Source organism: Aspergillus ambiguus (genome assembly GCF_047715705.1).
Source record: "Aspergillus ambiguus strain CBS 117.58 unplaced genomic scaffold BDV59scaffold_3, whole genome shotgun sequence".
Classification (NCBI taxonomy): domain Eukaryota; kingdom Fungi; phylum Ascomycota; class Eurotiomycetes; order Eurotiales; family Aspergillaceae; genus Aspergillus; species Aspergillus ambiguus.
Genome location: NW_027395516.1, coordinates 392,922 through 412,684, shown reverse-complemented (window position 1 = coordinate 412,684; position 19,763 = coordinate 392,922). Strand labels below are relative to the sequence as shown.

The 19,763-nt window shown below is 54.4% G+C and overlaps 8 protein-coding genes across 8 annotated transcripts; 3 read left to right on the top strand and 5 right to left on the bottom strand.

Annotated features, from left to right (window-relative positions):
* Positions 1 to 613: 613 nt before the first annotated feature.
* Positions 614 to 1,970, bottom strand: BDV59DRAFT_169504 (uncharacterized protein). Its single transcript, XM_073688263.1, has 2 exons — positions 1,361 to 1,970; positions 614 to 1,305 (listed from the first exon to the last, which is right to left on the bottom strand). The coding sequence occupies exons 1-2, from the start codon at positions 1,371 to 1,373 to the stop codon at positions 827 to 829; spliced, it is 492 nt and encodes a 163-aa protein (XP_073551752.1). The 5' UTR covers positions 1,374 to 1,970; the 3' UTR covers positions 614 to 826.
* Positions 1,971 to 3,620: 1,650 nt separating this feature from the next.
* BDV59DRAFT_169502 (uncharacterized protein) lies at positions 3,621 to 3,843 on the bottom strand (the record flags this gene model as incomplete). Its single annotated transcript, XM_073688262.1, has 1 exon — positions 3,621 to 3,843. The coding sequence occupies exon 1, from the start codon at positions 3,832 to 3,834 to the stop codon at positions 3,622 to 3,624; it is 213 nt and encodes a 70-aa protein (XP_073551751.1). The 5' UTR covers positions 3,835 to 3,843.
* Positions 3,844 to 7,289: 3,446 nt separating this feature from the next.
* Positions 7,290 to 8,738, top strand: BDV59DRAFT_169497 (Rab family GTPase). The gene is made up of 4 exons (XM_073688261.1): positions 7,290 to 7,374; positions 7,476 to 7,689; positions 7,813 to 7,876; positions 7,962 to 8,738. The coding sequence occupies exons 2-4, from the start codon at positions 7,606 to 7,608 to the stop codon at positions 8,627 to 8,629; spliced, it is 816 nt and encodes a 271-aa protein (XP_073551750.1). The 5' UTR covers positions 7,290 to 7,374; positions 7,476 to 7,605; the 3' UTR covers positions 8,630 to 8,738.
* Positions 8,739 to 8,921: 183 nt separating this feature from the next.
* On the top strand, positions 8,922 to 10,672 carry BDV59DRAFT_169494 (40S ribosomal protein eS7). Its single transcript, XM_073688260.1, has 3 exons — positions 8,922 to 9,173; positions 9,491 to 9,573; positions 9,644 to 10,672. The coding sequence occupies exons 1-3, from the start codon at positions 9,018 to 9,020 to the stop codon at positions 10,008 to 10,010; spliced, it is 606 nt and encodes a 201-aa protein (XP_073551749.1). The 5' UTR covers positions 8,922 to 9,017; the 3' UTR covers positions 10,011 to 10,672.
* On the bottom strand, positions 10,436 to 12,742 carry BDV59DRAFT_82719 (putative dynactin Arp1 p62 subunit RO2). The gene is made up of 3 exons (XM_073697158.1): positions 12,628 to 12,742; positions 12,170 to 12,565; positions 10,436 to 12,103 (listed from the first exon to the last, which is right to left on the bottom strand). Exons 2-3 carry the CDS (start codon positions 12,508 to 12,510, stop codon positions 10,513 to 10,515), a joined length of 1,932 nt encoding a protein of 643 aa, XP_073551748.1. The 5' UTR covers positions 12,511 to 12,565; positions 12,628 to 12,742; the 3' UTR covers positions 10,436 to 10,512.
* A 79-nt stretch (positions 12,743 to 12,821) lies between these two features.
* On the top strand, positions 12,822 to 14,266 carry BDV59DRAFT_82705 (uncharacterized protein). The gene is made up of 2 exons (XM_073697157.1): positions 12,822 to 13,145; positions 13,212 to 14,266. The coding sequence occupies exons 1-2, from the start codon at positions 12,924 to 12,926 to the stop codon at positions 14,043 to 14,045; spliced, it is 1,056 nt and encodes a 351-aa protein (XP_073551747.1). The 5' UTR covers positions 12,822 to 12,923; the 3' UTR covers positions 14,046 to 14,266.
* On the bottom strand, positions 14,157 to 15,055 carry BDV59DRAFT_82702 (actin-related protein 2/3 complex subunit 5 family protein). Its single transcript, XM_073697156.1, has 2 exons — positions 14,573 to 15,055; positions 14,157 to 14,491 (listed from the first exon to the last, which is right to left on the bottom strand). Exons 1-2 carry the CDS (start codon positions 14,929 to 14,931, stop codon positions 14,269 to 14,271), a joined length of 582 nt encoding a protein of 193 aa, XP_073551746.1. The 5' UTR covers positions 14,932 to 15,055; the 3' UTR covers positions 14,157 to 14,268.
* Positions 15,056 to 15,603: 548 nt separating this feature from the next.
* pmcB (putative calcium-translocating P-type ATPase(PMCA-type)) lies at positions 15,604 to 19,694 on the bottom strand. The gene is made up of 4 exons (XM_073697154.1): positions 18,551 to 19,694; positions 18,065 to 18,495; positions 17,870 to 18,012; positions 15,604 to 17,820 (listed from the first exon to the last, which is right to left on the bottom strand). Exons 1-4 carry the CDS (start codon positions 19,469 to 19,471, stop codon positions 15,632 to 15,634), a joined length of 3,684 nt encoding a protein of 1,227 aa, XP_073551745.1. The 5' UTR covers positions 19,472 to 19,694; the 3' UTR covers positions 15,604 to 15,631.
* Positions 19,695 to 19,763: the final 69 nt, after the last annotated feature.

Genomic DNA, 19,763 nt, shown 5'->3' with positions numbered 1-19,763 from the left:
TTGATCTAATCTTTCTGATCTAGCCACCTCCGGGTCCGAATCTCCCAGGAGGTTTCTCCGTCCGCGAAAATGGGTGATCCAGGGGTAGGAGGAAGAAATCCCGTCATCATGATGACGCCGTTGTAGAGAGATACCTGGTAACGATTCCATCCTTCCAGGGTCGGGCATGGATGCAATCTTCCATCGAATACCGATCAGTTCCAGAGAAGGAAAGGAAGCCATCCCATGGCTCCGGCACTAAACCGTCCGGCTGCAGTTCCGCGGTAGTTAGTCTCGGATCCTGTGCATGTGAGCCTCCATCGAGCGGGTTCTTCTTGACGAGGAAAACTTCCAGAGGAAGGTTGCAGGGGTGGATCCTCGGAGTCCATCTTTTCCTCTCTGGGATGCTTCTCTTGGCCAGAAATCCCGACGGGACAAAGCTATTTTCCCCGTGAATTTACGTATGCAGGCTGGAATCTTATTACTCATGCCGGCGTCCAAGGATTGAAGCTGATCGACATGGCCATAAAGTATCGGACGAGAGGCGGAGACGAGTGCCGGCGATGGTGATGCACGTGTGGTGTCTTGTAGAGCGACAGTGCACACGGTGTTCTGCGTGTGTATACATATTTGGGCTCAGTTCTCGACCTATAGAATCAACTATCTGGTACTTCTGTTCTCAAATCGAGACCAGAATGGAGCTCCCGGCCGACTCAAACTTCAGCAAATTACTTTGCTACATGTTTTAAACCTACCCTAAAACAAGCGAACGGCGACCGTGTCCACGCTCCCTGCTTCACTCCTAAGGCGCCGACCAGAGTACACAAGTTATCGCTCCGCGGAATGATCATAATCTCTGCAAGGCGAGGCCAACTGCATCGCGATCGGACCGTCTCATTCCTCGCATTGTGGTTTCACACCCGATCCCGCAGATCCGATGCACGCACATACATACATAATGTATGGTGATGAGGATCAGCCGCCGGGCTGCATTTGCATTCCCTTCATGCGCGGTCAGAACCCAAAGTCCAGGCCTGACGAATTTGCTGTCTTCCAGCCAAGCTTGTTTCAATGGGGCCCAGGTTGGTCGCAGAACAGTTGCGACTAATGCAACGAGCCGCCGGGGAGGCACGCCAATTTCCCTAGGGAGAACGGGGCATGAATCGTGCGCGGGTCGATACATTGCCGTCCGCATCTCGTCTAGATGAGACTGACTGAGGACTAATACGGAGTCGGAGGTTGCAAAAGGGGGCCCAAAAATGGATGTGGCTTCGGATGACAGGTCCATTATCCCAACGGGGGCCATCCATGTCAGGCTGTCTATCACTATTGCGTATTATTGGACTGGTCGATTATCTATGACTGTTTGGGACCAAAAGACCTGATCTGATCATTTATTCGAAATAGTTCCGCTGTAGGGAAGATCCGACAGAATCAAGAAACCGAGCCAGTTGCGGTGGTTTTGGCGAAGGTTCGTGGGCGCCGAAGCGGAGCCGCCGCCCACTCCCTAAGCCCAACGGTTGCTCTCTAGGTTCGCTCGGGTCTTTCTAGACAGCTTCCAGGAGGGATCTTTCCCCGATTGTCCCGTCCTGAGTCAAGACGTCCACCGTCGGTGTCCACCGTCCGCCCTAACAAGAAACCTGTACGCCGTAAATACTATTTTTCATATGAAAGACGCCGCAATAAAGTCAATGGTACGATCCGCGTCAGAACCATGGTACAGGACCGTTCGGACGGGACTTCTGGAAATTTTCTGGAACCCGACGCTGACCCAAGATCTGCTCATCTGTCCGGCCGGTTTCCATGGTCGATTCCCACCCTTGTTGTTTGTATTACCGTCCGGCTTCACGACCTCATCGGAGGATCGGGTCGAGTGGTGCAAAGTACAATCGACGCGGAAGCGCCGGGTGGCAGCAAGTTTATCTGTCATCTTCAGGGCGATCATCATGCGACCGTGTCTGAAGTGAAGCAGTAGACAGCCGCGATTGAGGACTTGTTTCAATTTGATACCGGTCTCCCCCAGAGTACAGTTGCCCTGTCCAATGCTCGCGCACCCCCATGCGGTCTCTCCCAGCCCCGGCGACAACGTCAGCCAGACGAAAGCAAGCATCCGATCGATGTGATGATGTGACGAAACTCGCTTACGCGCAGGGTAAATGAGAGGGTGGTAACGACCGACCAGGACAGCCCAGGTCTGAAACCGTCTGAGCAAAAGGCCGCCTTGTGGAAAGAAGTGGATTCTAGACAAAGAGGTCGATGACATGGACACGTCGGGCTTCCGTGAGGGCTGAGATTTTCTCTATCCAAACGCGTCGCCAACCCGTCCGCCTGCCGCGATCTTCCGCAGGATGGGCTCCGCGCCCCGTCTGTGGCGAGGCTCAGTCGAGTGGGAGAGACGGGAGGTGGAGATGGGGGTAAAATTACTGGGCCTACGCAGGATAATGTACGGCGTATGTTTCTACGGGGCTCCTGTGGCCAACCCCCATCAAGCCCAAGAGCGTGCGGGTGGTCTGGAGATCCAGATGCCGTTCGTCCGTCCCCAGAAAATCAGGGGCAGCAGCCCACTGCGGCACAGGGCTGTGGAAGACATCTGGAAGGGTGAGGAGCCACGGGTTTGGGAGACGTGAGCTGTCTGGACGGAAGACGCTAGAAGGACTAGAAGGACGCGAGAAGAATGTTGGTGGGAAGTTACATACGATAGTTGGCTGGTACGTAACGGAGAGCGGGTAACAGTGGGTTCCGCGCCCGCAGCAGTGATCGTTAGGCGTCTCCACTGAGCACCCCCTTTGGGCCAGTGGGAGTCTCCTGGGTGACCGACGGAGAAGGTTAAATCCAAGCAGCCCAGGCGGTTGGATCGATTATCTCTGGCGAGAGGTGAGGGCGTTTTTGGATCTCTCTCTCTTGTCTATACTGGGTGGGCATGGACAAAGCGCGGAAAAGCAACGACCACGCCGCAAATTCCACCCGGCAGTTTGGGATTGATAACCCGGCAAGTGACAGAAAACAGACTTCCGTTGGCATGAATCAATCCAGGAGAGTCCGGTGGAGTCCCTCTCCCGGATAATCGAATCAATCAGCAGCACTCGATCTGGGTCTGATAGCGTGGCGGATGTCCACTGAGCACTCCACTCGACCACGCTCTCTCTTTCTCCAGCCAAATCGGTCTATTTGCACGAATCCTCCCTCGTACGTTTTCGTACAGGCGAGAAATTTACATCTTCAGCCTCTCTCAACCGGGTAGCCGCCACCGAGGTCCCCAGACGGAGACCTAGACAGTGAGAGCCAGATCCTGAAGCGAGCCAGGGGATCAAACACCTGTCAAACACGACGCCACATCTCCGTGTAGTCGCCGGCAATCAGGTTGACGCAGCCAATCTATGTATGCAATGCACCTTCCACTATCTGAAGCAATGAAGCATGATTGGGCCGGGATTCACCTGGGATTCCATTCTTCTTTATCCAGGTGAGGTAGTCTCCGCCATGGCAGTATCCATGACCCAACCGTAACGGTTCTGTCACACGGAGTAAATCCCACCCCAAAAATGAGAACGTAAAAAAAAATAGAAAAAGAAAAAGAAAAGAGGGAAGAAGAGCAGGATGGGGGCTCGCCAAAGGGATTTCCAGAGATCATACTCCATGGGGTTAAATCAGGAATAGAACTAAGGGTTTGGGAGTAGGGCTTCGGGAATCACAGGATGACGATTGGAAGGCCCCTGACGGAGAACATCCACCAGCGACATGCGAGAGAAGAATCCAGACAACCATGGATGGGACCCATTGGGAGATTGATTGGTGCTGGTTCGGAACCATCCGCGGTTCCTGATGAGCGGCTGCATTTCCCCACCCACCCTGCATGAAGCCAGTCCGCGGTGTTGGTTCCTAGCTTCTATGAATATTGATGGAGAGTGGAGGGCTCAACTAAGGGGTTTCTTTTTACGGGTTTGTAATTATTACTATTATTACTACTATTATTATTATTTTCCGATGACTTTTTGTCTCTGAGAAGAAGAAATGAAGAGTGGATTACGCTGAGTCGTAGCTCCGAGCATAATTGCTTTCGTCGGGGTTATGAACCTCTTGGGAGGGCCGCGTTACCCAAGTTGGAATCATTCTCAACCTATCCTTGACTCTTTCAGTCTCTAAAACCCCGTCTGTTGCCGTACAACGGGCTCATCTGACTGGCACTTCTTGACAACTCCCGAGGAAAAGCCCGCGGCTAGAGTCAGCCGTCGCGGGATTTCGACCGTTGGTCAGCGAACGGAGCGAATGTGATAGGGCCAGTCCGAAACCTCCGGGTCATCTAATATTAGATGGAGGAACCAAACAGAGGATGGAGGAGACATTCACAGAAATATACGGCGTACAGAGATCGATACATCCAACCGCTGTGGCCACAGTACTTTTGAACGTTGGGAAGGGGGAGAGAGAAAGGAAGAGGAAAGAAAGGGGGAAAGGGAGAGCAGACAGAGAGAGAAAGAGAGAGAGAGAACCCACCCGAACCCACAGCAGCATTCGCGTTCCTCTCCTCTGGGACGGGAACACCATGCTAGATAGAGCTGGTCGATTGACGGTGGGTTGATTTATTATTTCCTGAAATTAAATTATTTTCTGTCACCATTATTGTTTATTATTTTATTATTTATTTTCTATTTTATTTCTAGATTATTATTTTTTTTTATTACAGCGTACGCTGTCCTCTCCATCCATCCATTTTGTCTTTCTTTTTCCCTTATTTTATTTTTTGAGTTCTACAATAAATCCCTTTTAATTCTAAACCAGAAAAATCAAATCCCATATCACCATCCATCCGTATATATATGAATGACCCCCAAGATCTCGCTCTGGATTCTTCATCATCCATTCCTTAACTAATTCAATTGGCCTCATCCTGTCCTCCTTTCTTCACCACACACACACTCTCTCTCTCTTCCTTCCCATACTTTCCATACTTTCGGCCATTCCCTCCCTCTCCGTACTACTCCGTGTGTACCCATTAGTATCCTCTGACGTTACCCTCCGCCGTCTCGTCGTTTCCTCGTCTCCTGGCCTCGGCTCCCTTGCGATACCACCCACCAAGCTTGTTTTTCGAGACGGCATTTCCAGGACTGGACCGGATTGTACGGACTTCACTTCCGCGGCACTCTTCCTCCTGGATTAAACCCACCCCCTTGCCGCCACTCCAGTCCCTTTCTTTTTGCTCGGGTACTGGGTTTCGGATCAGATCGCGCGCTTGATTTACCTCCAGATATTATTGCAGCCTGCATGTCCCGGATCGAACGCGCCTGTTTGCTACGCTTTTAACATCCCTGGGGTTTAAAAAACAAGACGGAATCAGGCCGATTTCGAATAAAGAACGCTTGAGGTGCCTGAACTGAGGACGAAAAAGAAAAAAAAAAAAGAGGCAGGGACCCAAATAAAAAGACCTATCGACTGTTTGGTTCCACTTCCATTCTTCCAGTCCAACCTGGTGAATCGGCATCACATTCCTGCCCTACAGATCTACTCTGGCCGTCGTCTGTGCAGCAGCAGCCATCCTTTTTTCTTTTTTGTGTGCATCCCAGCTCCGGGGTTGTCAACATTCTTAAAAAGGATCGCCTCTTCCGATCTCAACTGCACCTGCATAGTCCACCCGTCCTTGTCAGGTATTCCGCTCGCTATACGCTATATCGTCAGACCGCCCAGATAAATATTTATCGGCGGTTCTTTTTTTCCTTTTATTCCAATTTTTTTTTCTACGGTTGTTATTTAATACTCCTGTGAGTCACCTCCTTCATACTTCACATCCATCCATCCACAATCCTCCATCCTTCCTAGTCGTTTTCGTTTCTTTCCCCAACCCTCCTCTAATGGCTCTCCGTACAGAATCCAAGATGATTCTCCGGGATCTCTCTGCTTGCAACATGGGACGAGGCGCCTATGACACTACGGGCGTCAAGAAGCCCGGTGCACCACCACCGCCACCCAAGTGAATCCAACTCTGGGACCGCTCCCAACCACGCAATGCCGCTTTCTCTTCATTTCAGCGAACAAAAGTTGTGGTTTCTGCTTGACTTGGCGTATGGGCCTTGGAGTTCACGTGTGTGTATCATGAAGTCCGCATTTGTAAGTTGCCTCGGAATCCCCTGGTGTCTTCACGGTTATTGTCTGGTGCGTGGCTAACAGGGATTCTTTCCTAGTCTCTGTAACACTACATTTCTGCTATCCTTTTTTCTTCATGGTTGGCCACCTTGCTGGTTTCGGGACTAGAATTCTTTTTTAATACGACTTTCCCCGGCGTCGAGGTCTAGAATCATTGCTGGCTCAGAACGACTCTCGACATCGCCATCCTTCACCTTCTCTTACTCCTTAATTCGGTGGCACGGCCCGATCCCGGGTCTTATGATCTGTCAACCAAAAGTCTTTGTTTCGAATTCTGTGTGACTTGTCTGGGTTTTCATCTTGTTTGGCGTTTGGCATAGACGGACGGGTTTCATATTTTTTGGGGGGATACATGGGTTGATACCAAGTCTAGAACTTTTGACCTCGCGGTCACTTTCCTTTGCGCTTTAATACCAAATACTCCATCATTTCTTTTTTTTTTCCCGTTTACCCCATTATGTATGGGAACCTGTTTCTTTTCCTCCCTAGTGACTGTACAGTACCGAACAAAGCGTGATCAAAATCCATGCCGGAGTGTTCTTCGTTCTTCAATTTTGACCAGGATGACCCTTTGACAGCGAAGAAACTCTACGGTCCCAAAGAGGCATCGATACACTAACCGACTCGGATACGACGATTTGCTGGCTTATTTTCGAGCAAGCATTATCTGGGTGGAGACTCTGACGGCCCCCCATCAACGTCCTGCAGGCGCATGTTTTTAATTCTTGGGCAGCGACGGGATCTACGAACACAACTCATGCGGTGCAACGTTGGCGGTGGAACGCGACAGGGTACTATTCGAAAGGACCTCCCCAAGCGCCTGGCAATCCTGCCGGTGGAGAGGACTGAACGTCATCGGCGGATAGACTGGTATGTGGCCGTCTGGGTCCTGGCGTTTTGTTTACCTGAGTCCATGGTCGAGGCCCCCGGGCTTGGAGGCGGTATGAGGAGGGGACCACGGGGTTCAAAAGGGTAGATCGATGCTGGTGTTTTTTCCTCCAGACAGACTCGTGTCGTGAAGGAGCTCGTTTCATCTGGGAATCCAAGTCAGATTGCTGGATATGAATCTCTCCAGGACGGTGGAGATCCCGTGACTGCTCCGACCGGATCGGGTAACGGGGCGGCGTGACTAAGGCGCTGGCAACGCTTCCTCTCCGCCTCTTGCTGGGTACATATCAGCCATTTTCCATCACCATCAGTCGCCGTTCTGGACACTCACCACGTTGCGACTGTCCACCGCCTTTTCTCTCGGTACTGGTATGCCGCCTCCTGTCTCGTTCCCCCATTCGTCCGTCGGCCGGCCCGACCCCTGCTCGCATCCGTTAGGTCTCTCGTGTCCCTGCTGACGTCGTCTCCAGGCTACCCCGAGTACATCCAGCACTTCTCTCTTGCGGATCTGAACCACCCCCTCCCGTTGGCAATTTTCCTGCACGACCGCCTGATTGATAACTTATTTGTGCTTGGCTACTGCTGTTGGGCTCTGTTGTCATGTCTGAGTCAACTAGCGCAAATACTCCGAAGCCGAGTAGCAGCGTCAAGCTGGTGCTCCTGGGCGAGGCCGCCGTGGGAAAGGTACGTTCTTGGATTACTTGATCCGATTTGGCTCGGATACCTGTCTCTCTACGATGGCGCCCTCGTACATGGGTGACGATGGACATCAAAAGAAAAAGCGGCCAACTAACCCACCCCCGATAGTCCTCGCTGGTCCTGCGATTTGTCAACAACGACTTCCAAGAGAACAAAGAACCGACGATCGGAGGTAAGTCCCCGCTATCTCCGAAGGCATGCGCCGCCTTCACTTGGGTATGCCCGACGCTGATGTCATCCGTTGGTTCGGCACGCAGCCGCCTTCCTCACCCAGAAATGCTCTCTCCCCACCCGCACGATTAAGTTCGAGATCTGGGATACCGCCGGCCAGGAGCGCTTCGCCTCTCTGGCTCCCATGTACTACCGGAACGCCCAGGCGGCGCTGGTAGTCTACGATGTGACCAAGCCCTCCTCCCTGACCAAGGCCAAGCACTGGGTTGCCGAACTGCAGCGGCAAGCGAGTCCCGGGATTGTGATCGCCCTCGTGGGGAACAAGCTGGACTTGACAAACGACGGGAACGACGCCGCGGGCGAGTCGTCGCCGGCCGAGGGCGAACAGGAGTCCGGGGCCGCGGATGGGGAGGGCGACGAGACGGCCGCCGCCGCGGGGGAGAACTCCGACCACGCCGATGACACCGATGCGGCCTCGGGGGATGCGCGCAAGGTGTCCACCCGGGAGGCGAGCACCTACGCGGAGGAGGAGAGCCTCCTGTTCTTCGAAACCAGTGCCAAGACCGGCGTCAACGTCGTCGACGTGTTTACCGCCATTGCGAATGCCATCCCCGAGAGCAGCTTGAAGAGTGGCCGCAGCGCCGGCGCGGGAACGGGTCAGACAACGCTGGGCGGCGGTCGTCCGGCTGAAGACTCGCGGGTGAACCTGAGCGAGCGCGGCGCGGCCACGGCGAAGGAGGGGTGTGCTTGCTAAGGGGGGCGTTTTGACGTTGGTCGTTTGCAGCGTTGCGGTCTCTGTAATGTAGTAATTGCCGTTCCTTCGAAGGCGTTGTGAATAATACCTCTCGTGTCGTCTACCTAGGTATAGTTAGTTCGCTCGGTCTGGCTTAGTAAGAGGGCCATCAAGATCAGGTGACTTCAGATCCCCTAAACGGATCCACTAGTCCCCATCGGGCAAAGCGCTCCCCGTCTAAGCGAGGGCGGTGAGCGGCGGAATCCCACACGGCACCCGCGAGGCTCCAGCGCCAATTTGTGTGTGCGTTGAACTTCTTCTTCCCACGACCAAAAAAACCACCCACGCGACAAAAGAAAAAGGCAGCACCTTCGCAGCACAGCCAGCTACCCGTCGCTCGTCTGCAATCATGGCTGCTATCAACAAGATCGCCCACAACTCGCCGTCTCGGCAGAACCCCTCCGAGCTGGAGACCGCGATCGCCGGTGCTCTGTTCGACCTCGAGAGCAACACCACCGACCTGAAGGCCACCCTCCGCCCCCTTCAGTTCGTCTCTGCTCGTGAGGTAAGAAACGACTGTTGTTTGTCCTTCATGGTGCATGGGGATTCGCCGCATGAATCAGAATTGCGAGAATTGAGTGTGGAAGACATTTGAGACATTGGTGTTGGGGAAGGAATGCGATATATGGGATATCATGAAGAGGAGGTTGACGGACGAGAGTCTCTCTGGGGGTGTCTGTGACATTTCCCACAGCCATCCAGGGGATGTCATGTCGAATGGATGTACAACAGGCAAATTCTGATTCATGCGCGGGTTCCAACCGGCGCCACGGGGACTTCACCTACTAGCAAGGAACATTTGTTGACGGTCTCGTTCTACAGGTTGAGGTCGGCCACGGCAAGAAGGCCGTCATCATCTTCGTCCCTGTCCCTCTCCTCCAGGGCTTCCACAAGATCCAGCAGCGGTACGAACCCCTCGAACCCAACCTACCCACACAGCGCAGAAGGAACCCAACCCAACTAACGAACACACAGTCTGACCCGTGAGCTCGAGAAGAAGTTCTCCGACCGCCACGTCCTCTTCGTTGCTCAGCGCCGCATCCTGCCCCGTCCCAAGCGCTCTGTCAACTCCCGCACCAACCAGAAGCAGAAGCGTCCCCGTTCCCGCACTCTGACGGCCGTCCACGACGCCATCCTCACCGACCTGGTCTACCCCGTCGAGATCGTCGGCAAGCGCACCCGCACCAAGGAGGACGGCTCCAAGACCCTCAAGGTCATCCTCGACGAGAAGGAGCGCGGCGGTGTCGACCACCGCCTCGATGCCTACGGCGAGGTCTACCGCCGTCTCACCGGCCGTGCCGTCGTCTTCGAGTTCCCCCAGGGCGGTGCTGCTGACTACTAAATTGGTGGTTCCGGTTCGGTTTTAGTTCCCTCTTCTTTTCTTTTTTAATTGAGAAAAAAATGGAAGTCCTTGTTTTTCTTCTCTGTGATTTGTGTTTAGACTCCCCCTCCAACGACAACCACACGAAGAAGAGCTCAATGATGAAAGAGAAGACTCCGAGGGAACTAGGGGCGCGTGTGTTGGTAGATCGGTGATGGGCAAGACGACAGCGGAACTCTGGAATATATCCTTGCATTTTGCATTGCACGGCATCCTTTCCGATGGGCTTGTGCGTGGGTAGCTTTTCTGGTCTGAAGGGTTTTAGGGTTCCCTTGAATGAAAAGGATGTGATGTGATAATAACAATCATGATCTCTTTTTTATGGTCCGGGCTTTTTCTTTTGTTCGGCGTGGTTGAAAAAAAAAACAATTTCCTAGCCTTTTATGTTTGCGTATTCGTAGATAGTAGACAAATGGGTATGTATGTATGGCGTATAAACAGTCTATCCACAAAACAAGACGAACTACATGATCTCTCGACTGATCCGGCCCACCCCCAGCACCATCCAGTACGCCAATTCCCTCTTGACCGTATCAGCGTTCTGCCCCCGCCCCGGCTGGTCCTGGTCGATCTGATTCTCAGAGTCCCATTCCATGCGTACAAACACGGGGATCTCGAGGACGTCTTCGTCCGGCTGCAGCTGCTCCTTGGGATCTTGGTCTTGACCGCTCCAGTCCAGCGTCGCAGCTACATCGTCGTCCTCGTCATCATCATCATCGCCGTCACTAGCCGTCGTACTACCTCCGCCGGGACGTCCCCCGTCCTTCCGAGCAGTCGCACCTCGCGTGGAACCGGATCCGCCTGGTAACGTGCCCGGGACAACCTCCAGCACGACGGTCGTCCAGTTCCGCCCCTTGTCCCACACCTTTCCCGCTTCGGCGACCTTCTCGTACGCGCCCAGACCCCCCGTGCGGGAGACGACGCGCTGGTCGACACTCCCGCCCTGCAGGGCTTCATCCCACACGTCGCTATTGGCGCCGATGTCAAACTGCGGACACAGGATGGTCACCCGGGATGCCACGCGGCCCGGCGTGACCGACGGTGTGGCGAGGGTGACCCGCACAGGGTCGAACATGTGGTTCTTCAGGGTGAGGAGCAGCTGCAGGGGTTTCAGCGGGGACAGGGCGTCGAGGTTCGGGGCCGGCGTTGCGGCGGCGGTGGTGGGGGGCGAGACGAGAGGGCGTAACGTCGGGAGCGGGATGTAGCTCAGGGCAATCAGACGGATGCGGAACCGGGTCGACTGCGGCTTAAACTCGGGTTTGACGAGGATGTGCTTGCACGACTTGCAGCGTTTGGACCGCTTCGTGCGCAGCAGCACCGGCAGCGGGAGCAGGTCCTCCACGAACCGGGCGTCGGGCGGTTGGGAGCTCCGCTGCGCCAGCGACGCGGTCCCGTCCCAGCCGCAGTCGGGGGAGACCATGCGCCGGATGAGCGAGTCCTCCGCGTCCGGCGCGGGAACCTTCAGGCCCTCGCTGGCGGTGAGGGCCTCGCGCATGACCGGCGGCTTGGATTTGGGCTTCTTGTTGGCGCCACCGTAGAGACCGCTGAGGCGGGAGGACGACGTGTAGAGGGACATGATGCGGTTCAGGGCACCGGGGGAGGAGAATCCCGCACCGAAGTCCGGGCCTAGGGGGTCCGCGGGGGACGAAGACGTCTCGGCGATTTGGTTCTTGTAGAAGGTTTTGAGCGCGGCGAATCGCGCCTCGGGGCCGAGCGGGTCAGATGTCTGCTCCGACGACTCGTCTGGTTTGCTCTCGGCAGCAGCGGACGCGAATTGCTCGTCGATGGAAGCGTACGTGGATAGAGGCGACTTCAGCTCGCCGAATGTCTTGGACATCTGGCGTCCGCGGGAAGGGTCCGTCAGCTTGGAGAGTTGCGTGCGGATGTTGGTGGGCTTGTCAAATTTGATCCCGATATCGAGCGTCGTCCACATGCAGTATCCACAGGCTAATACCCACGGGCCTTGTTGGCTTCCTCCTCCCGTGACGTTTTCCAGCGTGGTGACGGCCAGCGGGGCCGTGCACACCGGGCAATTGAAGCAATTCCTCGCGCACCTGTAGAAGAGACAGCGGTGTAAGTGTAGGTCTTTAAGATAGTCGAGAAGGGGACGACAGGCATACCGGTTTCCCTCACTCCGCACCATGCTGCTGGGCGTTTCGAATAAACAGCTGGGACAATACCAGCACACAATCTCCTCCGTGATGCATCGGGGGCACTTGATCTGGTGACAGTCCTCGCAGTAGAGGAGTTGCTCGGGAGGGTAGAGGGAGAAATTTGACCGGGGAGACCGCGGATCAAACGTTTTCTCCTCTTCATCGATCTCGGGGGGCTCTGAGGGAAGCGGCTGCTCTGGGTTGGACTTGTGGGGAGATTCTCTCGATCTCCGTTTGCGCGCTGGATCCGGGACGGGCGTGTCGGCGCAGGGACACGATATGTAGGCATAAGGAAAGGGACGGGACATTTTGAACGAGCTCAATGCGTCTTAGAGGTCGGTCATGTCGTGTATCGGCGAGAGACTGGTGGGCTGTTAGCTCATGATTCAGGGATGGACAAGGAGAGAGCAGGAATTTGACTGTACTGGATGATGCGAAGGTCATATGCGACCCGCCCAAGCTATTAAAAGCAAATATACTCTTCAACAGGGTGTCTCAGAAAGGGGATGGCAGAATGGAAGGAGGATGGTGATGTTGACACGCGCGGTAGTGCGGAGAGAAGGAGAGGCGGCGGAGCGCAAGACGTCACGCCGCATTTTCCTCCGCCGCTCACTTTTTCCATCCTCTTCCACACCACCACCTCCCCAGTCCCATACAGACAGAATGTGTTACGTGTGAGCTCCTCCAAATCGTATCGACCGTCTCACGTTCTGCATCAGTCATGTCTCTCCGCTGTTTGTTCCGCCCCGCGGTGAGAACGCCGCGGACATATGCCGCAATCCGGAGCTTCGCTAGCCAAACCCCCGGAAATCCAGTCTTCGAGGTCTTCAACCGGAAAGCGAAGCATATCCAGAAGGACCGTGCCGCGCAGAATGTCGACGAGAGCCGCAAGGTGGACTATATTAAAGACGAGGTCGCTATGCGGCTATGTGAACGACTACTGGTATGCCCTGGGTGCCGTTGAACGCTCACGATGGAATCACCATGGACGTGAACTGACCATATCTAGGACATTAAACGAGAATTCCCCAACGTCCTCGACCTCGGAGCCAACAGCTGCAACATCGCTCGCGCTCTAACAACCCCCAACCCCGACCCCGAAACGCCCTCCTCTCCCCCTCTCGCCAACCGCATCTCCAAACTCACCTGCATCGACACCTCGCCCGCGCTCCTGTACCGAGACGCCGATGAGCCCTTCAACTCGGAGCTCGCCATCACCCGCGAAGTCGTCCCGGACCTGGAATCGCTCCCTTTCGAACCCAACACCTTCGACCTGATCCTCTCTTCCCTCTCCATCCACTGGATTAACGACCTCCCCTCGTTGCTGGCGCAAGTGAACTCGCTTCTCAAGCCAGACTGCCCCTTCATCGCCGCCATGTTCGGCGGCGACACGCTGTTCGAACTGCGCACCTCTCTGCAGCTGGCGGACATGGAGCGGCGCGGCGGCGTCAGTCCGCACGTCTCGCCGCTGGCCGACGTCCGAGACGTGGGCGGCCTGCTGAACAAGGCCGGCTTCAAGATGCTTACCGTCGACGTCGAGGACATCGTTGTCGAGTACCCAGATACATTTGCCCTCATGCAGGACCTGCAAGCCATGGGCGAGAACAACGCCATCCTGCACCGCGAGCTGGGCCCCATTTCGCGCGATGTACTCCTCGCCAACGAGGCCATCTACCGCCAGCTGCACAAGGAGGAGGGCTCGCGCGGCATCCCCGCGACGTTCCGTCTGATCTATATGATCGGGTGGAAGGAAGGCGGGGGCCAGGCGCAACCGCTGCAGCGGGGCAGCGGCGAGATGAATCTGAAGGATCTCCTCGGCGGAGGGGATTTCTCGAATCGGTAATTGGCAGTTGTGGTGATTATGTTAATTCAAGGGTAGCGGCCACGCTGCACAGTGCATGTATACTATCTTATACGGGTTAGACAGATGGCTAGGATATCATCCATTGAACAAGACCAAGGTCAAATCGAGTATCAACACAGAAAACACGCATGCTGTACCGCACGCAGAATAAAATCTACCTTCAGCCCAACCCATCCTCTATTTTCTCCTCCCATTATCCGCATTAGACCGTTCTCCGATCCGTCATCACCCGCACAATCGATCCGGTCCCTGTCAGCTCCACCAGCTTCTCATGCCAGCTCAGCAACACGCTCATCTGCTGGCTGCTACCACCCTCACCGAGGTTGCGGGCCTGGATCTGCGAAAAGCCAGTGCTCTGCGGGGAGACCGACTTGCGGGGCGATTGCGCACCACTGCTGGCGGCCGGCGAGGCCATACCCTTATACCTGGACGGGGTTAGCACCATACCAAGAATCCCAGCGAAGTAGGCCCTCAGTGAAGAAGACCGAATGGGAGGAGAAACGCACAGATACTTCATCAGACAATCCGCCCGCTCGGATCCGCCCTCCCCGCTACACACCCCCTCCAACACACGGGTCATCTCGCCCTGCCGGATTCCCTGCAGCACCTCGATGACCGTGGCCATGTGCACCTCCTTTGCGCGGTCATCCCCGCCCAACGGCGCCGTGTCCAGGGCATGGCGCATGGCGCCCTCGGAGTCGCCGCTGCGGAGTAGCTGGCGCACCTGGCTGGCGACGTTGGCGGCGTCGCTGGAGGATTCCGAGGGAGGGAGGGTTGGCGGGAGAAGAGTCTCCATGGGGAAGTTCACGGAGGACTCCGGATCGAAGGCATCGATGTTGATTGTGCGGTAGTTGATTTGAGCCATGGTGAGGGGAGGATGTTGTTGTTTCAGGAGGTACTGTCGTTGAGGGTGGAGTTGCGGTGAATTCGATCAGTCTCGGGACAGAATAGCGCCTCGTAGTCGAAAGCTGCGGTGGTTCCTGATAGCTGTCTGGCTTCGTTTGATTTGGGGCTGCGTTAGGCTGTGACTTGACCCAGTCCGATGTCAAGGCGGGGGAGGAAAGATGGATTGGTAGCGGTCGGTGAACCGCAGGGAATTGTCCTGTTGGGAGGATGATACGGCACCGCGTATATAAAGGTGTGAGATATCAAAAGAGGAGGGGAATTGGCAAGGTAGACGTGGTATGGGGAGAGGATGGAGAGAAGACGGCGGTGGTGATGGGGAGACGGACGACGGACGTGATGATGTGGGCGGTGCGGAGAGCGCAGCCTGAGGCAGAAACGCAGCCTGCGAACTATACGCGCAGGACAAGTTACAACTTACGTGACCACAAGCACAATGGCAGCGTGTTTCTATTCAGGAGGTGGTATAAAAAATCTATGGAACGCTAAAATACAGGCACAAAATCAAAAGCAAATTATTCCGCCCACAAACAATGCAAGACGACTGCCACCCACCCTCTCCGAATGCAAAAGACCGTTGATGGAATATAATACACGGGAGTATTGACTGATCCAAGTGGCTCCTGTCTCAGTCATCTTTTCGTATCATATGAGCTTGATCGTTAAGAGGCCGTAATAGTAATCGGGGGAACTACCACCGGAGCAGTGGGCTTCGACGGTGGTTCAGGCGAGGGTTCCGGTTTGAGATCAGTCACGTTGACTGCCTGTTCTTCATCAGGAGAGTCATTCACCGGGGCACGTTTGCCAAAGACACGCTTGGTAGCCCGTTTCACGGGTTGTATAGCCCTAGTGACCGTATTCGCCACAAACCTAAACCCCATGCTGATAGGGCTCACGACGAATTTGATGGCCCGAACAGCATAATCCAAGACGATCCCCACGGGTTTGTCAGGGATAGTCCGCAATACTACCGCCCAGGGAACACACCCAATAGCGCAGATTATACAGATACCCCATTGGAGTCCGTTGAGCCGTGTGATGCCAAAGGCCTTGCCACCAACGTAAACAATCATGATCTGGCCACCAACCATGATGCAGTTGATACCCAGGAACCAATAGTTCTTGAACATACCCTCAAAGATGTTATACTTGTTATCGAGTCGTCGGTTATTGAACTCATTGAAAATCTGCATCCACACGAATGTGTTGAATACAATCGTATCCAATTTCAATTGCGGGTTTTCATCACCAAGGTGGCGCCCGATGATGCTAGTACCGGCAAAGTAGAGCATGAAGGTAACAGCTAGCTGATACACAGCTTGCCCGAGGATCATCTTCCACATGGTCACTGTGAATATAGACGCGCTCTTAGGCACAGGCTTCCGGTGGAGAATGTTCTCCGTGGGTGCATCGGTTGCAAGCGCAAGCGCAGCAAAGGTATCCATAATTAGATTTACCCAAAGCAGCTGCACGGCACTTAGAACACTTTCGTTATCTTTGCTAGCGAGAGACGACACAAATGTGAGGATAACAGCAGTGATGTTCACGGTGATCTGGAACTGGAGGAATTTGGCCACGGCGTCATTGACAGCCCGGCCCCAGGAAATGGCGGTAACAATAGACTTGAAGTTGTCATCAAGGAGAATGATTGAACTGGCTTCTTTGGCAACTTCGGTACCCGCAATTCCCATGGAGAAGCCAACATCGGCGGTTCTCAGAGCAGGGCCATCATTTGTACCATCTCCAGTGACAGCCACAGTTTCACCCAGATGCTTGAGACGCGCGACCAACATTTGTTTGTCATCCGGTGACGAGCGCGCTAAGACTTGGAGTCGAGGAAGAATCCTATCCATTTCCTCATCTGAGAGCTGACGGAATTTAGGACCCTCCATGACCAAGCCGTCTTCCGTCTTGATACCGCAAGACGAGGCAATAGCGGTGGCTGTTGCTATATTGTCACCAGTGACCATTTTCACTTGCACACCAGCGACTCTGCACTTCTCAATAGCGGCGGGTACTTCAGGGCGGAGAGGATCTTGGATACCTACCACCCCGACCCAAGTCATGTCGCGGAAAAGGTCTTCAAACAGTGCGGAATCAGGGTCATCTTCCATGCGTTGAATCTTTGCGGGAGGCCAACTAGAGGCGCCAGGAAAGTCCCGATAGATCAAACCTATCGTACGCAAAGACTTTCCTGCGTACGATTCGATTGTATCCAATACCGTGGTCCTATCCTTCTCTGTGAACGCACCCGTGGCAATGGCCTCGGATCCATTTAGATCAGTTATTTGAGTGGAACAAGCACCAGCCATAATCTCGGCAGCTCCCTTGATGAGGAGACGATAGCCTACAGCCGGCTCTCGATATACGACACCCATGCATTTGCGGGCAGAGTCGAACGGGATCAACTGGACGACCTCGGCTGAAGCTCGCTCTGCAGTGACATCCATCCCGAGACAGTCTTTTGCCAGCTGCAGGAGAGCGACTTCAGTCTTGCTTCCAATAAACTCTTTCGATCCATCGCGATCCTCCTCGAAAGCTGTGGAGTTGATAGCAATGCTCTTTAGTAAAAGATCGCGCACTCTCGGCGAACACTTCTTGATGACCTCTGGGGCAGTCGCTAGAGCATCAGCGCGGTTTTCCTGTGGATCCTGGCTGAAGCTCTCCTGTCCCAGGGTGCCTGCTACCACAGTCATTTTATTTTGTGTTAATGTGCCCGTCTTATCGGAACATATCACGGTTGCGTTGCCCATTGTCTCACAGGCGCGGAGAAGGCGGACGAGATTGTTTTCTTTCACCATGCGTGTTGTGGCGAAGGCCAGAGCGAGAGTCACAGCCAGCGGAAGGCCCTCTGACGGGGGTTAGAATCACGCATCATTTGTGAGGTAGATGTAACGAACCTGGAATGGCCACTACAATCACGGTGATCGCCACGATGAGAATGTCCACGAACTCCCTCCCCTTGGTAGTCGAGTCGCCCGGGTTATTTGGTAGATTCGCGACGAATCTGAACAGCAGAACGAAGAACAATATAATTGCGGCGCTAGTCGACCATCAGCGTGTACTCCTCCTGCATCCAGAAACAGGACACTTACCTAGAGCCCAGCCAGCCAATCCAATTGGCAAGTCTTCCCAGCTTGACCTGCAGTGGGGTTGGATCATTGGCTTCTTGTAGCGACATCAGTATGCGGCCGTAAGTCGAATACGGACCAACACTAGTGACAAGATAGGTCCCTACGCCTTCGAGGACTTTGCTACCAGAAATCAGAAATGGATCGAGCTTCTTCGAAGCAGTGCCGCTTGAGATCTGTCTCCAGACCTCATGACCATCGGTCTTCTTCATCTGGTCCGATTCTCCAGTAGCAGACGATTCATCGCATTTAATGCCGTGGCCCGAGATTAGGACGCCATCGGCGGGGATAGAATCACCAGGCTCCAGATGAAGAACATCGCCGACCGTGATATCAAAGATTGAGATCATAACAATTTTCCCCGAGCGCACGGCTCTGACTTCGCGGTCGTTATTCTGAACCGCTACTTAGCATATGGGACAAAAGGGAAGAGAGATCTAGAGAACCTACCCGCTTGTTCAGTTTGGCGAACTGCCTCTCCTTCTGCCAATCGTTGAGAGCAGTCACGATCGTGACGATGGCAATGGCCACACAGATGGCAACACCCTCGATCCAGTCCACTCCATGGCCTACATCCACGGTCTCATAGACACCCAGTGACAGGGATATAACGGCAGCGATCGTTAGCAGGATGATGATTTTATCGTTATAAGCCATCCAGAGTAGTTTCAAAAACCCAGTAGACTTCCGAGCCGGCAGCCGATTCTGCCTGAAGATACGTATCCGGTCCTGAAACTGTATATCTGACCCTGTCGGGGATGTCGTGACTGCTGGCGATGTTTCTTTCGTGGTAGACATCCCGTGGGATGTCGCCTCTTCGAAGCTGACGATGCCTTCCAGGCTAGTTTCATCCACTGATAACCCCGAAGCCAGGTCTGTCCGAAGACCTCGCTCCAGGCCGGATAATCCTCCAAGGGCCTGGAAGGCGGCCAGAGACTTGGGGTTTTGCATCTTGTTGAGCTGGCCGGGCGAGAAGGCAAACTTGTTGTCCTCGACTTGGAAATCCTGCAGATTGCGATAATCCGGGTTCAAAGCCTCGGCAACCGAGACATCATCATATTCTACTTTCGTTGATACTTTGGAGACATCAGAGTTCGCTCGAGACCTGACGGCGGTATCGGAGCTAGAGACGCTGGAGTCTGCTCGCGGCCGTAGCGTGTCCCCATCCAGGGAGTGTGATGTTCGTGGCGGCTCATGATGAACTGCCAATCTGGCTGTATCTGGTATTGAGGGGATATTGGGTGATAGAGATGTAGTTGGGGCTGGTGAGATGCCCAAATGTTGTTCTGGGAGAGGAGACAGACGATGCTCTCCCGATCCAAAGGGGTCTCTGAAACTCCCCCGGTCATTCTCGTTAGAAGCCGGCATCATGCGACCGGCAGTGACTTGAGACGCAGCAAGATAGATGACAGGAAAGGGTGTTGACGATAGCACACGGCATGCGACTCCTGAGGGGTCTCTTTAAGTACGAAGACACAGCCTCCCTTGGCGGCTAACAAAGACGATGTAGGTTTGGATTAGACTCAGCGCCATGCACTTGTAGTTTGATTTTCATATATGTAGCTCAGAAAGGAGTATAGAATAGGAAAGGTGCAGCTTAGAAGATCACGCCGCAAGAGTGAGTCAGTGGGCAAGTTCCAGTGCCCAAATGAGAAAAACGGAC

Excerpts from the sequence above, each read along its gene's own strand:
- BDV59DRAFT_169497 (XM_073688261.1), top strand. The coding sequence starts at position 7,606 with ATGTCTGAGTCAACTAGCGCAAATACTCCGAAGCCGAGTAGCAGCGTC. Across the intron at positions 7,690-7,812 it reads GCGAGGCCGCCGTGGGAAAG|TCCTCGCTGGTCCTGCGATT; the intron begins GTACGTTCTTGG and ends CACCCCCGATAG. Across the intron at positions 7,877-7,961 it reads CAAAGAACCGACGATCGGAG|CCGCCTTCCTCACCCAGAAA; the intron begins GTAAGTCCCCGC and ends TTCGGCACGCAG.
- BDV59DRAFT_169494 (XM_073688260.1), top strand. The coding sequence starts at position 9,018 with ATGGCTGCTATCAACAAGATCGCCCACAACTCGCCGTCTCGGCAGAAC. Across the intron at positions 9,174-9,490 it reads AGTTCGTCTCTGCTCGTGAG|GTTGAGGTCGGCCACGGCAA; the intron begins GTAAGAAACGAC and ends CTCGTTCTACAG. Across the intron at positions 9,574-9,643 it reads TTCCACAAGATCCAGCAGCG|TCTGACCCGTGAGCTCGAGA; the intron begins GTACGAACCCCT and ends ACGAACACACAG.
- BDV59DRAFT_82719 (XM_073697158.1), bottom strand. The coding sequence starts at position 12,510 with ATGTCCCGTCCCTTTCCTTATGCCTACATATCGTGTCCCTGCGCCGAC. Across the intron at positions 12,104-12,169 it reads GTGCGGAGTGAGGGAAACCG|GTGCGCGAGGAATTGCTTCA; the intron begins GTATGCCTGTCG and ends TCTCTTCTACAG.
- BDV59DRAFT_82705 (XM_073697157.1), top strand. The coding sequence starts at position 12,924 with ATGTCTCTCCGCTGTTTGTTCCGCCCCGCGGTGAGAACGCCGCGGACA. Across the intron at positions 13,146-13,211 it reads GGCTATGTGAACGACTACTG|GACATTAAACGAGAATTCCC; the intron begins GTATGCCCTGGG and ends GACCATATCTAG.
- BDV59DRAFT_82702 (XM_073697156.1), bottom strand. The coding sequence starts at position 14,931 with ATGGCTCAAATCAACTACCGCACAATCAACATCGATGCCTTCGATCCG. Across the intron at positions 14,492-14,572 it reads GATTGTCTGATGAAGTATCT|GTATAAGGGTATGGCCTCGC; the intron begins GTGCGTTTCTCC and ends AACCCCGTCCAG.
- pmcB (XM_073697154.1), bottom strand. The coding sequence starts at position 19,471 with ATGATGCCGGCTTCTAACGAGAATGACCGGGGGAGTTTCAGAGACCCC. Across the intron at positions 18,013-18,064 it reads ATTGGCTGGCTGGGCTCTAG|CGCCGCAATTATATTGTTCT; the intron begins GTAAGTGTCCTG and ends ATGGTCGACTAG. Across the intron at positions 17,821-17,869 it reads GATTGTAGTGGCCATTCCAG|AGGGCCTTCCGCTGGCTGTG; the intron begins GTTCGTTACATC and ends AACCCCCGTCAG.